The 15,138-nt window shown below is 41.1% G+C and overlaps 1 protein-coding gene across 4 annotated transcripts in view; it reads left to right on the forward strand.

Annotated features, from left to right (window-relative positions):
• LOC148012047 (signal recognition particle-related / SRP-like protein) overlaps window positions 1-15,138 on the forward strand; it is a 144,184-nt gene that overhangs the window by 51,597 nt on the left and 77,449 nt on the right. For 3 of the 4 annotated variants that reach the window (XM_087669455.1, XM_087669456.1, XM_087669457.1), the window contains one exon: window positions 10,652-10,762. In XM_087669455.1, coding sequence (XP_087525581.1) covers window positions 10,652-10,762 — 111 coding nt within the window. Of the gene's footprint in view, window positions 1-10,325; window positions 10,410-10,651; window positions 10,763-15,138 lie in introns of all 4 variants that reach the window. The other variant, XM_087669458.1, reaches the window with a different exon arrangement.

Below are 15,138 nucleotides of genomic sequence, written 5' to 3' on the forward strand. Positions count from 1 at the left end.
TTTAGATACTTTAGATGGAGGGCATAGTATTACATTTCTTTTTATGTACTTTTGGCTATTTTTTAGGGGTTTGACCACGTTTAGGGTTTTCTCTCTTTTTTGCCTATATATAGATGGCATGCCCTCCCACTTTCATTATCCATCATTGATTCTTCGTGGTCAGCCAATCCTCCTCATTCTCTCATCCCCTTGCTATCGTTTAGTGCCCACATTGATGCATAGAGTTGTGTGTTGGGGCTAATTGTTGTAGCCTTGTACCTTCAGCCATTGTAGTCACATTGGTCCTTCTCTCTCCTGCGTTCTCTTTGTCTCCTTCTTCTCTTAGTGTTCACTTTCCTCTTTTTGTTGTACACTCTCACAAAAGTAAGCTAATAAAAGAAATGCTCTATTGCCTTGACCGTGGCATTAATACCTTTGTGTCCTGTATACGATCCATGCATCATCAGAAATCCATCTCTAAGTGCAAAGTGCTCATGACTTTGGTTATTGCAAAGATGATCATAAACATTAGTAAAATTTGAATCAGTAGCATACTGCTCTTTCATGGTATCCACCTTAGTGTGAAAGCATGTTGATGGCCGAAATTTGTGGATTATGTGATAGTGTATCAGTCATAATATTCTTTTTACCATCAATATATATAATCTGAAAATGAATTATAGAGAGAAAATTTGCCCATCTCATATGCTTATCTGACAACTTTGTTTGTGTTAGAAGATACCTCGAAGTCTGATGGTCTGTCTGCACTATAAAATTAGCCCCTAATAGTAATGTTTCCATGTGGATAGTGCATGATTTATAGCCAAGAGCTCTTTCTCATAGACCTGCAAATTCTTCTTTGCACCGTAGAGAATTTGGCTCTTATAAGCCACAACTCGGCCATCTTGCATAAGAACAATTCCAATGCTATTAACACATGCATTACATTGAACCGCAAATGACCTCCTTAGATCGGGCAATACAAGCATAGGGTTTGAAGTCATCTTTTTCTTTAACTTTTCAAATGCTGATATTTCCATGGTTATCCATCTAAATGGCACATTTTTCTTTTGCAAAGCATGCAATAGAGATGTAATTTCAACAAATATGTGTACATACTTTATGTACTAAGAACACAAGCCCAAGAAGCTGCGAGTCTCATGAACATTCTTCAAAGGTGGCTATGAGCGTATTGCCTCATTGCAAGGTCCATACAAATACCATCAGCTGATACAATGTGCCCCAAAAAGTGGATCTCATGCAAAAAGAATTCGCTTTTCTTGTCATTAATAACTAGTCCATGGTTATGTATCTCATTGAACACAATGTCCAAATGCTTTCTATGCTTTGCCTCATTCTTTGAACAGACAATCATAATGCTCTATGTGGCCTAAAGTTGCAATCCATCATCTGATTGAAAGTAATAGGACCATTTGTAAGTCCAAAAGGCATCACAAGAAACTCATATAACACAAAAGACATCTTTAAAAGCTGTCTTAGGCACATCCTTCAGTCTAATGTATATCTAATGATATCCACTTTTCAAATCTGTACGGTTGAATATGGTTGTCCCTTGCAATCTATTCATAACATCATCGATCCGAGGGATCGAAAATTTATTCTTTATTGTGATCTTGTTCAAAGCACAATAGTTAATGCACATATGCCACGGACCATCCTTTTTGTACACCAAAAGCATCGGAGAACAAAAAGGAGATGAGTTGGGTTGAATCAACCCTTTTTCTATCAGCTCATTCACCCGACTCATAATTTCCTGCTGGGCTGCACCAACTCTATAGGATGGCTTATTAGGTGGGCTATTTCCAAGGATAAGATCTATGTGTCTAAAAATAATAGGTATGCTCTGATACCATGTCAAAATAAGTGATAATGTAGAGAGACAGTAGGGTTTGCGGAGAGTAACATAAAGTTTATATGGCAAACATTGAGAGAGAAGAGAAACTCAGAAACACAAGAACACGGTGATGATGCATTGAATCATGCTATGAGAAGATAAGCTAATACAGCGGAGCCGAAGCTCAGAAGATAATTACACTGTCCTATTTGAATTAAGCGATAGCCCCTGTGGGAATGTGCACAGTGAAGGGAGCGAAATGTAGTCCTTCAGGTAGTGGGCTATTGAAGTAATCACTTGAAGGTGAATGACAGTGGTTAAGGGAGCGAACTAGAGTCCTCTAATGCCATTGGAGATGTGGAAGATGATCACTAGCTACTATTGAGGGAGCAAATTGCAGTCCTTTGATGCCAAGGAGTGACTTGGGAGCCTGAAGGAGAAGGGTGCTGACGCTAAGCAAATGATGGTGAAGCCAAGTGAAAGATGCTCCAAATGCAAGGCATGATGTTGGAATACGGTGCTTGAAGCAGAAGAGGAAGGGTGAAGAAAGCTATGAGCCACAAACTGCAATGTTCTCCTAAAGGGGTGTGAGGGTAGTGTAAGGGGTTACTAAGAGAAGGGAAGGGTGTCTGATGCTGGAGGAAGAGGGGTGAAGAATGATTGAAGAGTGGTCATAGTAGTGTAAATAATGAATAAAGTGATTGCCTATTATAGGCAAAAGCTGTCTAGGGTGGCGCACCACTATGTGAGCGGCCACTAAAAAAGTGGCCAGAATGTGGATACTAGCCCTTTTTGGGGCTGTCAATGTGAAACCCTAAATGAAGTGTGTGAATTGAAGAAGTGGTTTCTCAACACTATGCTATGATCTTCTGGCCTTTCGGGCGGTAGTTGTTAGCAGTATTGTTAGCTTGCGTGAGTTTATGCATGCTAGAGTGGGTTGGCCACATCCCAGATTATTCATGATTTTATCTGGCATTTTATATGTCTTTATTTTGTCATTTATGGCATTCTTTTGGCCTATTTATTTGTCCCCCTCCTCCACAATCTCTTTTTCACCACTTGCGAATCCAATGCATACCTTGGTGGAGAGAGGAGCTGGTGCGAGTGGCCATGCAGCTAGCGACTCACTGTTGTATGCGACTGTCTCATGTTTATTATATGGATTCCATTTCCTAAGCATTCTTCTGAGGTCTCTTCTTTGCAGTGTTCTCTCTTTCTTTCTCTTCTGTGTTGTATTCAACAGTTTATTTCAGCACTTGTTTATGCTTCCATTGCTGCATCACTTCTAACATGGTATCAGATTTCAAGATCTGTGTTTCTGCTGGTTGCTTCTGCTAATTTCAGGACTTCCCCTATCTCCTACTGATTTGGTGACTGATGCCTGTTGTTATTGCCCTGTTTGTCACCCTTTGGAGGCTGTGCTTTTGATCCAGCTGTTTGTGTTTCACTGTTGTGTTGAATGCAGGTTGCCAACAGGTCACCTGCATTTAATGCTGTCTAACCTGCATTTTTTACTTGCAGCTGCACGTTTTCTGCATCTACTGCTCCTGGAGGCTAGGCAACATCTACTGCATTCTGACAGTGTTTATTGGCTGTTTTCCACTTTCTGCAGTCAATTTTGTGTGGTCAGCTTGTGAATACTGCGTGTTAACTCTCTTTTTGTGCAATCCTTGCTGTTGGTTTGTCTATGTTTTCTCTTTTGCCACCTTCTATCCTCTATCTTCTCTTCCTATCCTCTCTAGATGGCTCTTTTGTGCACTTCTACAGGTAATAAGTTACATGGACTTGACTATTTAACTTGGAGTGCTATCATGAAAGCCTGGTTTGTGTAGAAGCAATTACGGTATATTGTTTGTGGAGCTATTCCACATCCTCAATGTCCCTTTCCAGTTCTTGAAGATTTTGATGAGAATAACCATGAGGAAGCTGTACTTACATGGGATACGGATGATGCACGTGCTTATTCCACTCTTCCTTGATGTATTTCTAAGGAAGTTCTATCAGCAATCACCTCTTGCAAGACATCTCGAGAAGTATGGTCGAAGTTTCAAATGTTATACAAGGCACCTTTCACCATGTGTGCAGTGATCCTTTATAGACAGATTTAGCAGATGAAGTTTGAGTCTAATGACACTATTCAGTCATTTTTGCTCCGTGTTACACACGTATAGGATCAGCTTCAACACATGTAGTCTGCCCTTCCAAAGGCACATCTCATGGGAATGGTACTCTACAAGCTCCCCTTGGAGTTTGATGGAGTGGCGAATACTTTGAGGGCATATACATCATCCACCCCTGTGAGCTTCACACATGTCCTCGATGTTGCTCGAGCACGAGGCATCTTTGCAACAACAAGGGAGGCTTTTGTCTCATTATGGAGGTTTTGGTGAGGCCCTTATATCTTCAAAGAGGGGTGATAGGAAGAAGTTGAAGACCTAGTGTTATCACTGTGGTAAGAAGGGACACTTGCGGAAGGAGTGCAAGGAGTTAGCGACCTCACGGAAGAAGAATGAGAAGAAGAAGAAGCAGGATGTAGACTCTTGCGACATGCTATCCTCTTCCTTAGACTTCAACTCCGATCCTTTGGCCAAGGAGAAGTCCGAGAAGTCCAAGGTGTGGAAGGGATCTGCTTCTTCAAATCGAGGGAAGGGCTTGGTAGCTCCTTCCTTTGTTGCTTCCTAGTGCAAGTGATGCAGACATTCCTTATGACCCTCTAGTGTGAGAGGAGTGTGAGAGGGTGGTGAGATGGGGCAGTTGAGCCTAATCTATATAGGTATAGAGGTGCATAAGTTTTAGAGAAGGATGTGTTAGAGATTGGCATTCCTTGGACAGGCAATTCTGGTTGAGCAGCATTCTGCAGTCACAAGAGGCAGGACATGTGGTAGACAGTCCATATAGGTGACGTCACCAGGCAGCAGGTGACATAGGTGCCACATGGCACAATATGATAGGTTGGATAGTTTTCTGCAGTCGGTGAGGTGCAGTCACAGTGATAGTTGGCTGCATTTAATGCAGCTGACGTGCATTATTTATTGCATTTCTTGTTGGCTATTTATTTGGCTCAACTTCCACACACTTGGTTAGATCAGATCTTAGGTTTTCAGGCTGCTGATCATGGAGACTACCCTTGGGGTTCATAGAGTGTGAGATATTCGAGGTGGAGACATACGCAGACATACACTTTGCTCTCATGTATATATTTGCATCCTTGTTTCACTCTGACATGGTATCAAAGCATTGAAGGACTGAACAAGGGTGGGATCTACCTGAAGAGGAGATTTCAGTGCGACATAAGGCTGCGTTTTCAGCGTTCAAGGGTGAGTAGGAGGGCTTCGCATTAGAATAAGATTGAGGTGAGTGTAGGCGTGCGAGAAAGGAGCAAGTTTGCTGAAGCTGTTGTCGATTTTTGCTGTTTGAGAAATTAGAGTTTGGCTTATGGGACACTTTAGAATCGTGTTTCTTTTTAATAAAAGTTTAGTAATTTTGAGTTATTGAGAGCTAATTAATTATAGTTGAATATCCCTCCCATGCCCAAAATTGGAGCTAGAAAGAGATAGTCAAGATATCTAAAGCCCAATTTTCTTTTACCCCAAGGCATTCCACCCATTTTTCTTTTATCCTTGGGCATTCCATCCATAGTAGCGAGGGCATTGGGTTGCTATTGAGAGCTAATTAAGTTTAGTTGAATACCCATCTCAGGCCCAAAACTGGAGCTAGAAAGAGATAGTCAAGATAGCTCAAGCCCAATTTTCTTGTACCCCAAGGCATTCCACCCATAGTAGCCAAGGCATTGGACGGAGGGTGCTTGTTGGTTGCCGAGTGACCTATCAAGACTATAGATGTGATGGTTATCTTACCAAGGGAGCCCAAGTGATCACCCTAGAGAGGCCAAGGCATTGGACAAAGGGTGTTTGTTACCTGCTTAGTGGCCTATTAGGACGTGTAAAGGTTGATGGAAACATATTGAACTTTTTTTTTTTTGGGATTTCTTGATTGATTGATTTATTTGGTTGGTATTTTTAAATAATAGTTTTTGTCCTATTGAGCAATTTGTGGCCGGAGGGGAGAATAAAAGGGATGGTTAGATCCAATACATCATTAAAAGGACAAGCTATCCTGACCATCTGTGGGTGTCGATGAAGAAGGAAGCTATGGGGAGTATATGGTAAAGAAAAAAGAAAGCAAGAGGACTTTCCTAGGAGACTACCATGGAAGTTGTTATAGATATGATGGATCCAGAGCTAACCACTTTGTGATGATTGAAAAGGAATAAATGTGCATAGATGCATGTCTGCAAGAATAGAATGCCAATGTATGTGGTAATGCAAAGTGTCATGCTTGTGTAAAATGCTATGTAATGGTGTTACTTGGATAGTGCCCTTGTAGGGGAATTATTCACTTATCACAAGCACCTTGTTATAATCATAAACATCCTGATGATATGGATAATGATATGAAGTCCAAAAATAATGTCTTTGAAATAATCAAAATCTTGTACATACTAAGAGTAGAAGACCATCCCCTCTCACCGTTGAATGGTGGAAGGACAAGTAAGTGTCCCCTCTCACCCCAAGATGTCGATGTCGGTGGGGGAAAGGAGAAGCACCCAAAGGAGAAGAGTGAACCACATGTCTAGTTGAAAACCTTTGAAATCAATGGCCTCCAAGGTTGCCTCAAGAAAGGCAAGAACTTCATCTCGGGAGGAAAAGGTTCCTTGCTGGTCGAGATTGTAAAATCCCATGAAGGAAGGGTAACCAAGGTAAGGAGTACCTAATAATCTAAGTCTTTGCTCCGATCAACTAGTAAGTCTTTTGAGGGTTAGTGCCAACGTGCAAAAGACAAGTTAGGAGCAAAAATACCACATCAGACCATAAAACATGCATATTTCATCTTCAATGAAAAGTGTTTGTTGTGAAGATATGCTAGGGTTTGCACTGAGAGAACACAAAATGTATGACCACGACACAAACACAAAGACTTAGACAATGATATGCAAAACTCAAATCCTAAATGCAAAACACAAAAATAAAAAACTCCAAGCATAAAAACACAAACACAAACAGAGAAGAAAGAGAACTCTAAAGTAAATGAATCAATGTTGTAAATGAAGGAAAGAATGTACAAGATGCTCAAGGGCAAAGTTGTCCAATAGCCGGGGCTCTTGTGGGAGCATGATGAGGGAGGTGTTGATGTGTATTGTCCACTGGAGATGGATCTTGAGTATGGCAACTACGAGTGGCAGTAGAGACTGATGAAAAAAGTGTTGAAAACATAAAAACAACATGATGTAGATGATGGAACGTGATCATTGGCAGCAGTGGGAGAGTGAGCGATAGTTATAGACTACGTAGCAACAATTGCTGGGGGACTGGATAGCTAGTTGTAGAGAGCTGATGGCTAAAACTTGCAAGACAAGGATGGGACTGAATGGTGGGTAACCTTTCTATTTATAGACATGGAGTGATCCTACTAAATTAGGGTTTTGCGTGTGCGACACAAAAACTCTCTAGTTTATTTAATGAAACTTTTAGTAATTTGGTGTTTTGGGGCAATTTTAAAGAGCTAATCAAGATGTAATGACTTTTTGGCTAACACCCCCTCTCAAGTCCAAAATTGGAACTGAGAAGGGACTAGAAGAAAAGCTCAAGTCCATTTTTACCCCAAGGTGTCCCACCCCAACGTAGCTAAGGCATCGAACAAAGGGTGCACATTGGCTGCCCCATGGCCTACCAAGACTACAAAGGTGATGGTTAACTTACTAAGGAATTGAAGTAGTCAATCCAGAGAGGATAGGGCATCAAAAAGGATGCTTGTCAGTTGCTTGATGGCCTATCAAGTCTTGCAAAGGCGGATGGAACCATAGCGAATATTTTTTTTTTGGGTGGTTTTGGGTTTGGAGAATAGATATGGTTTGCAACATGTTAAGATTGTGCGTCGTGGGGAGAATGAAAAGGGATGGTTAGATCTAGCACATCACAAAACAAACAAGGTAATCCAACAACTCGGTGTTGATGATAAGGAAAAGGGTGAGAAAGGATGGTGATGGGAATTGTTGATGAAGACAGCTTAGGATTCACCTAGGTGTGCTCTACACAATGAGATGCATAGAGTAGTGTGCTACATGATGAGAATGTGTATGTGGCGGGTGCCACTTCGTTAGTGTCCCTTGTGGGAAAATTGTTCATTTGTCCAAATGCCTTTTACAAAGAGCCATGAAGATGATGATGAGATATCTCGACTGGAAGAGCAAGGTAGAAGTCATCTCCATGATAGCATCAAGAGAGATGTTGCATGATCCACCTTGGTAGGGGAACTTGGAAGCCTTCATGCTAGTAGAAGAGCAAATCTCCTAGGAAGATGAAACCATGAAAGGAACGGTGTGCATTCCATGTCTCTAGCCTAGGAAGGAGTGGTGCAAACATACATGTTAGCCCTACATTGAAATACAAATATAATTTGCTAAACAAAGGTCGGTAGTGAGATGCTTTAAAGTAAAACAAAACATAAAATAAAGCTAAATGGAAGAATGTGCAATGAGTGTGTGTGTATGGATGAGTGAATGCAATGGAAGACTAAAAAAAAAGAAGAAACTAAAGATGTGGCCACCATCATGTACATCCATCAGCAGGTAGCTGCCAATGAAATGTTTGACGAGGTGGAGAAGTAATCCTAGATGAAGGTGCAGAGGATGACCTAGGAATGGATGCAAAGAGTGCGATGGGTGGGGAGCTAGTAGACCAATTAGCTAATTCTTCAAGCGCATGCTTCATGTCCAGAAGCCGTTGGGGCAGATGGAGCAGATGGGGTAGTAGCAAGAGCATAGTCCCACTAGATTGTCCAATAGGAGTGGAGGTAGTCACAGTGGATTGTTGGGTTTCTTAGGAGGAAGACCGTGGGCCTCGTTACGATTGTCCACATGGCTTGATCTCTAGCACTGTGTGCAAAACCTATTTTTCTTAGGGAGTTGTTGCCAGATAGGTACTATTTATTTGGTTCCGTCAGAGGAAGGGTTGTCACCCTTGTTTTAGCTTGGCTTTGCATCTTGTGAATTCTTTCTACTATTGGTTTTCCTTTGTGAAGAAGAGGTAACTAGACCCCTCTATGAATAAGAGTATGTGGAGGACTTCTTGTGGACTTGATTGTGCAGCCCTGCATAATGCAAGAACTAACAATCAAATTCATAGAAGGTTGGCAATCCGGGCAATGAGATAATGTGCTGAATGAAATCTGTCCTCTTTAGGACCGAGAATGTTATGAATCAAATGAAGAGTATCTTCTTCTTGAATATTACCAACATCTTGTATGGAGGTAGAAACACTAAAAGCGGAAACAGAAGTAGACACTTGTGTACCTAACACCGGAGTGGAAGGAGGGGAAGAATATGAAGGTTTGTACTCCATGCCCACTTCTTCAATAGGATGGCCAGACCCATAGGAAAGTATGTGCATAATCTAACGTTGAATAAACAATTTCCAATTGTTGTTGGGCTTGATACATGGTTGAGTCAAATGAGGACTTTGGGAGCTCTATCATTGTGTCAGCTTTCATTTTTGTGTTAAGTCTTCTTCATTTTACATGCATAAGGTAGAGCTTAGAGTGCATTTGCACTACTCCACTCCAGTTTGTTCACATTGCACACTTATGATCTGTGGGTGCATTTTGCACTCATGCCACATGGCAGTAGGGGCGCCCTATTTGCAGCCACTAGTCGGCCATATTGCTGGCCATATTACTGTTTCGAATCCTTCTGGGCAGGTCAGCCTGTTTGATGGTCATTCTCTATTTCTAGGTGCCCAGTTCATTTTTAGATCAGCTCAACATTCCAGCCATCATCATTCTCCCATATCTTCCTTAGTCAGATCTTTTGCCAACAATCTGGTGCCTCAGTGATGCACCTTGACAGCATGCAAGGTCCGATTGCATGCAATCTTGTATCAGTACTTTCAGATTAATGTTCCTTCTGTTCTTTTGCATACATCTTTGTTCATTTTCCTCTGTCTAGGTTCCTCTTCTGTTGCGGACTCTCACAGATTCCAGTTTCAAGAGGAGAACCATGTTTAGTTGTAGGAGGTCTTGGTATTGTTGTGGGAGACTTGGCTTTTCTTGAACTGAAAGAAGTACTAGTTCTATATGGGATTGGTTAGTAAGGGGATGATTTATATGGATCCTTTGAAGGTCAAGGAAATCAGGAGTGGCCTTGTCTTAAAGGTGTGTCAAACTAGATAATGCATCTCCCTCAATTAAAATAATATAAGATGATGTGGTGTTGCAACCTATGTTGTTTGAGCAAATTCAACAATTGGTTAAAAAGGCGTTATGTTTGTACACTAGGCTTTAAACTTATAGGACAATCATGCACCTCATCAATTAAGGAACGTCCCTTGTGTTTGTAAAGTTGTGGGGAAATTGTGCCACCACATCATGCATGGTACTCAGTTGGATGTAGTATATTTCATTTGTAAGACTTATTAGCTTCCTTTCTTCTAACCAGTGTGCCAAGCAAAGCAATAAGCTATACAGGGGTGACAAGATCTAAAGTACACACATAAAATCTCTAAAGCAACTATTTATGCAAGTAAGTGGATAAAAACGACCTATGTCTGAGCTAAGCAAGTGTTGTAGTAGAAGGAGCAAATTCATTTTGTGCTGCACAGATTGCAGGTTGAGTTGGAATATTTCTGAGTCTGGCAAAGATTGGGAAACAGTGATTATTGCTAATTAAATCCTGATTTAAGGAATGTTGCTCTTAGCCTTGCATGAATTCCTGCTTCATGTCTTGCTGATCTTTTTGTTTCTTTTTTCAATTTACTTGTCTAGGTGATATGGGGGAGGTTGGAGCTGGGGGAGCCAACAGAAACAGACTTGGCAATCCAACTGATATGGAGGTTGATGATGCATCTGCGAAGTCTACAAAGTTTGCTTTCAATGGTAAGATGATATCATCACGCATGACAGAGTTTTTCTGTGGATGATTTGCTGATGATTGATTATGTTTTCTGAACAATCAGCTTTGTTCAAAAGAGAGGACTGAGTGACTTGAAGAATGATCAATCTTGTTCAAAAGTACTTATGCCGATGATTGATTGCATTTTCTGAACTATCAATTTTGTTCAAAAGAGAGGACCAAAATTGACTTGAAGAACTTCCTTAGGGCCTAGAGTACTCCATATCTGCTATTCTGACTGAGAAACAGGTGTAGAAGTGCACATTCTGCATGGATATTTTTGTGGTATGGTGCTTGCATCCTGTTGCCTCTCACACTGCTAAAGGCCTTGTGTCTGTTTGTTAATTTGGAGTTATGAGAATTTGTTAATTCGGAGTATTCTTTATAGTTGCGAGGTTTCGTGAACAAACAATGACCAGTCTATGAAAGAGGATAGTTATTTCTAGAGAAGGGTTTATGCATAGCAAGCTGTGCAGAAGACTTGGTTCTTTTGAGATATTCATTTTTTTGTCCTTTCAGACTGTTTGAGAATTTTGTCCTCTAGAAGGTGCAAGGTGGCAATTTCATTTCAGATTTGATTCTACTTTTATCTGGGTAAACTTGCCTTAAATGCAACATGCAAATTGTGTTTTTCTCTATATTTCTTTCGTGAGCTCAGTCTGCCTTTCTCAGCCCCTCAATCTTACACACACAACTTCACTTTTGATAATTTCTGAATGGCTTTTGTTCATTCCTGCCATCGAATTAGGCCTTTTTGCTACAGCTACCCCTAACTTTCCATAGATTTACTGTGGGTTTTCAAGAGATGTTTAAGATTTTGAGAGCTGGTTCTTCCTTGAACATGCACATGCATGCTGAGGACTTTGCCAGTTATAGCATATGCTTTGTAGTACTACTGAAGTTTTTCTTTTTGGGTCTCATCCTATTGCTTGCTTTTCTAGATTGTGAATCTGTGATTGTGTACAATTTGTCATGACCCATTAATTCAAGGAAGAAGTATAAATCCACATATTAGGTAGTTGGTGTTGCAATATGGACAATTGATTACTAGTTGTGATAATATGGATTTACTACTTTGGATGCTGGTCTTTGGATGGGTTATAATGTTCAAATTCTTTTGTTGGAGCCTGGAGGTGAGGGACACATTTTATATGTGGGACATGATGGACACATCCTTGTGCGCAGACCTTTTTCTTAAATGAGGGAATGAAATAGACCACATCTGTGTATGATGGAATATGAGACAGAGCATACTTCTGAAACAGAGACTCAAGAATTCCATTCCTAGAAAGGGTACAGATTGATTTTGAAGGGCCTAGATTCTGAGTAATTGGACATTAGCATTTGATACTATTGGATGAACGAGAGTACATGATATTCCGAATACTAGGAATGGAGTCAGCAGTTGGATGCGGATCATGGATCAGATTAATGAATTAAATGATTGGACTATTCAAGATGATGAAGGTGAAATATGTAGCTTAAGTTTAAAAAGTATTTTGTCCTACATTCTCGGAGTTTGATATTATGGGCTGGACACAAGTGCTTTGGGTCTCAAGTTTGCAGAGGTCAGCTACTTTATATATCTAATCTCATTGGGTCTGCAGTTGTTTGCAGAATTAAATCTAAAATGGCACATTAAAGCCTCAAAACTCAGTGGATAAAGTTGAAACTAAACAAAGCTGGGAAGCATTTATGCAAAAGCTGAAAATGATCAAGAGGCTGCTAGATTCATCCCTGGCCAAAAAGCGAGGTGCCAAACTGTTCATGACTGCCACATTCTCAGCAAGGGAGGCGTTTTTGAACATTCTTTTCACTTGATGAGGCTCTGATCTCATCACATCAGCTCTCAAGGGATCTTTTGCCGTTCTTTTCATTGAGTGACCCACTATTTTGTAGGCTTGGCCATTTTGGCAATGTGTGCACCTTTTGGGACCAATTATTGGTGCTAATTTTCTTTTTACTTGACTGATTGGCAATTGCAAAACCATCTCTTGTCCTATGTAGCCGATCTCTTCATGAAGCGTCTTCCACAGGCTTCTATACTTCATCATATGAGATTGTTGGGTCTTGAAACACTCCAAGTATCTGAGAGGGGTGTTAGCCTACCATTTTAGTCAGTTTGTCATCTCCTAGTTGTGATCTTTGTCAGACTTTGACGGAGACATTGGAGATCTGACTGTCACTTCCACTTAGATTAGTGTGCATTTCCTTTGTCAGCGTGCATTTCTTGGTTTTGCCAGGCACCTGTCAGCTTGTGCTGCCTCACTTGGCTGCAATCTACCCCACGTGTTCCTGTCGGCATGTATTGCTGGCCATGCCAGCATTTTCGGCCTGTATTGGTGCTGGCCAGCCAAATTTGGCTGGCAGACTGCCAAATTAAGTGGCATTGCTGGCTGGTCAGCCAATTTAGGGGCATTTTGGTATATATTGCCATTCTCCACTTTGGCCAGATTATTTTTCTTTCTCTTCTGCTTGTGCACACTCCAACTTTGGCATTCTCCTCTGTCTCTTGCAGGGGCTGCTGGCTGCATACTGTCCCCATTATTGTCACCATCTCTGTCTCTGTCTCCGGTGCTGTCATGATCTTTCAGCCTGATCGGGTGCCCTCATTGATGCTTTGGGTTGTGTGTAGGGACTAATCAGTCTATCATTGTATTCATCATTCTTTCCGAGTTCAATGTAAATTTCTCTTTCATTCCTGCTGTCTTCTCTCTTCTTCTTTTCTCTCCGTGTTTGTGTTCCTCTTTTGTTGCACACTATCATAGACAAAACCTATGAGAGTCTTGTGAATGATGTCTAGAAGGAGGGGACAAAGTCTTTTGCTGATCATCTTTGCTAGTGCCTTCTAGGCCATTGACTATAGGGTGATTGGATGCTATTGTGTAAGCTCCAATTGTTGTTTCCCATTTCTGCACCTAGAAGGCAATTGAGCTTTGGAAAGAGAGTTTTGTCCTCCTGTCCTCTATTTTTGCTAAGGCTGCCCACAAATGTAGCTTTTGGGTTTGAAGGATATGATCTTTTGGAGAGTCTTTTAGTAATAGTTGGATGGTCAAGGCGCAAAGCTGTCTCCTCCTAACATTGTTGCCTCCCTTGAAGCACCTTCTCTCAACAAAATCCTATTCAACTCTCCTAGGGATTGTGCCACCTCGTCTGCAATCCCTCAATATTACATTGAGTCTTTACCTTGAGCTGCCTTATTTGCTACACATCTCCTTGTGCTCATAGGTTGAATTTTGGATCTGAGGTGAGTGGGGGATGAGGTTGGAGGTAGGTGCGTCTGAAGACAGGAGGAGAGGATGTGATGTGTCAATGTGTATGTTACGAGAATGAGTGGAGATATAAGTGCTTATTCAGAGAGGATTTCAGCTTGCTTAGTGGAGTGTTTGATTACTCTAATTAGAGATGTTTGTCTTTTCCTTAGAGCTTCGAAGGCATTTAGAGGGGCTTTTACAGATGCAGAGCTCGATATCTTGGCCATAGATGACCAACTTCTTAAGGCTTACTAGCGCACGTGATTCCCCCTCCTCCTTGCATTTCATGCACTTCATAGTGAAAGCCCGTTGTATAGAAAGCTTGGATATCAAAGCCAAGAGACCTAGATGACCCGAGTGTCATTGCGTGGTGGGGGGACTTGAATTGTTTTGCTAAACACACATAATACATGCGGGGAGAAGCTCAGTCACAAGAACACAAGAAGAGAGATGGAGGCTAAAACATTTTCTTGTTGGTTTGTCTTTCTTCTTCCTCTCATAATACAATGTTTATGCAACGTAAAGGAAAGTAGCCTACTAAGTCAAAAAGCGCATATCTGACTATCAATTGATGTTATAACTATGCCAATATAGGTAGATATAACCAAACAAATATAGTAAGTGATGAGTCAATGGCCATATGAGGGTCATAATGACCATCAATGTGCTAAGTGTAGATGTGTGAACCCATCTAACTAGGTAGTCCATCATCAATGTTTGCATGTGTTGAGCTTGCCATCTCAACACTCCTTCTCAAGCTCAACTACATCTTTGCAACTCCAAGTAAGCTTCAAAACGTCGAAAGTTCTTTATACCCAATGCTTTGTGAAAATGCTAGCTACTTGATCTCGCTTGCCGACATACACCAAGTTGATCTCGCTTACAAATATATTCTCTCTTACAAAATGATAATGCATCTCAATGTGTTTTGTCTTGGCATGGAACATAGGGTTCCTAGCCAACTATATGCTGCTTATGCTATCACAATGAATGATCCAAATCACCCAATAACTGTTGCAACCATACCACCACACATGCTGCCATAGTAGCACCTTTGTACTCGAGGTGCTATAACTATTTTAGTTGTAGGTGGATGCAAGTAACCA

The sequence above is a fragment of the Lygodium microphyllum genome, chromosome 27 (assembly GCF_053477565.2).
Source record: "Lygodium microphyllum isolate KBCC chromosome 27, Lygodium_microphyllum_v1.1.10, whole genome shotgun sequence".
NCBI classification, from domain to species: domain Eukaryota; kingdom Viridiplantae; phylum Streptophyta; class Polypodiopsida; order Schizaeales; family Lygodiaceae; genus Lygodium; species Lygodium microphyllum.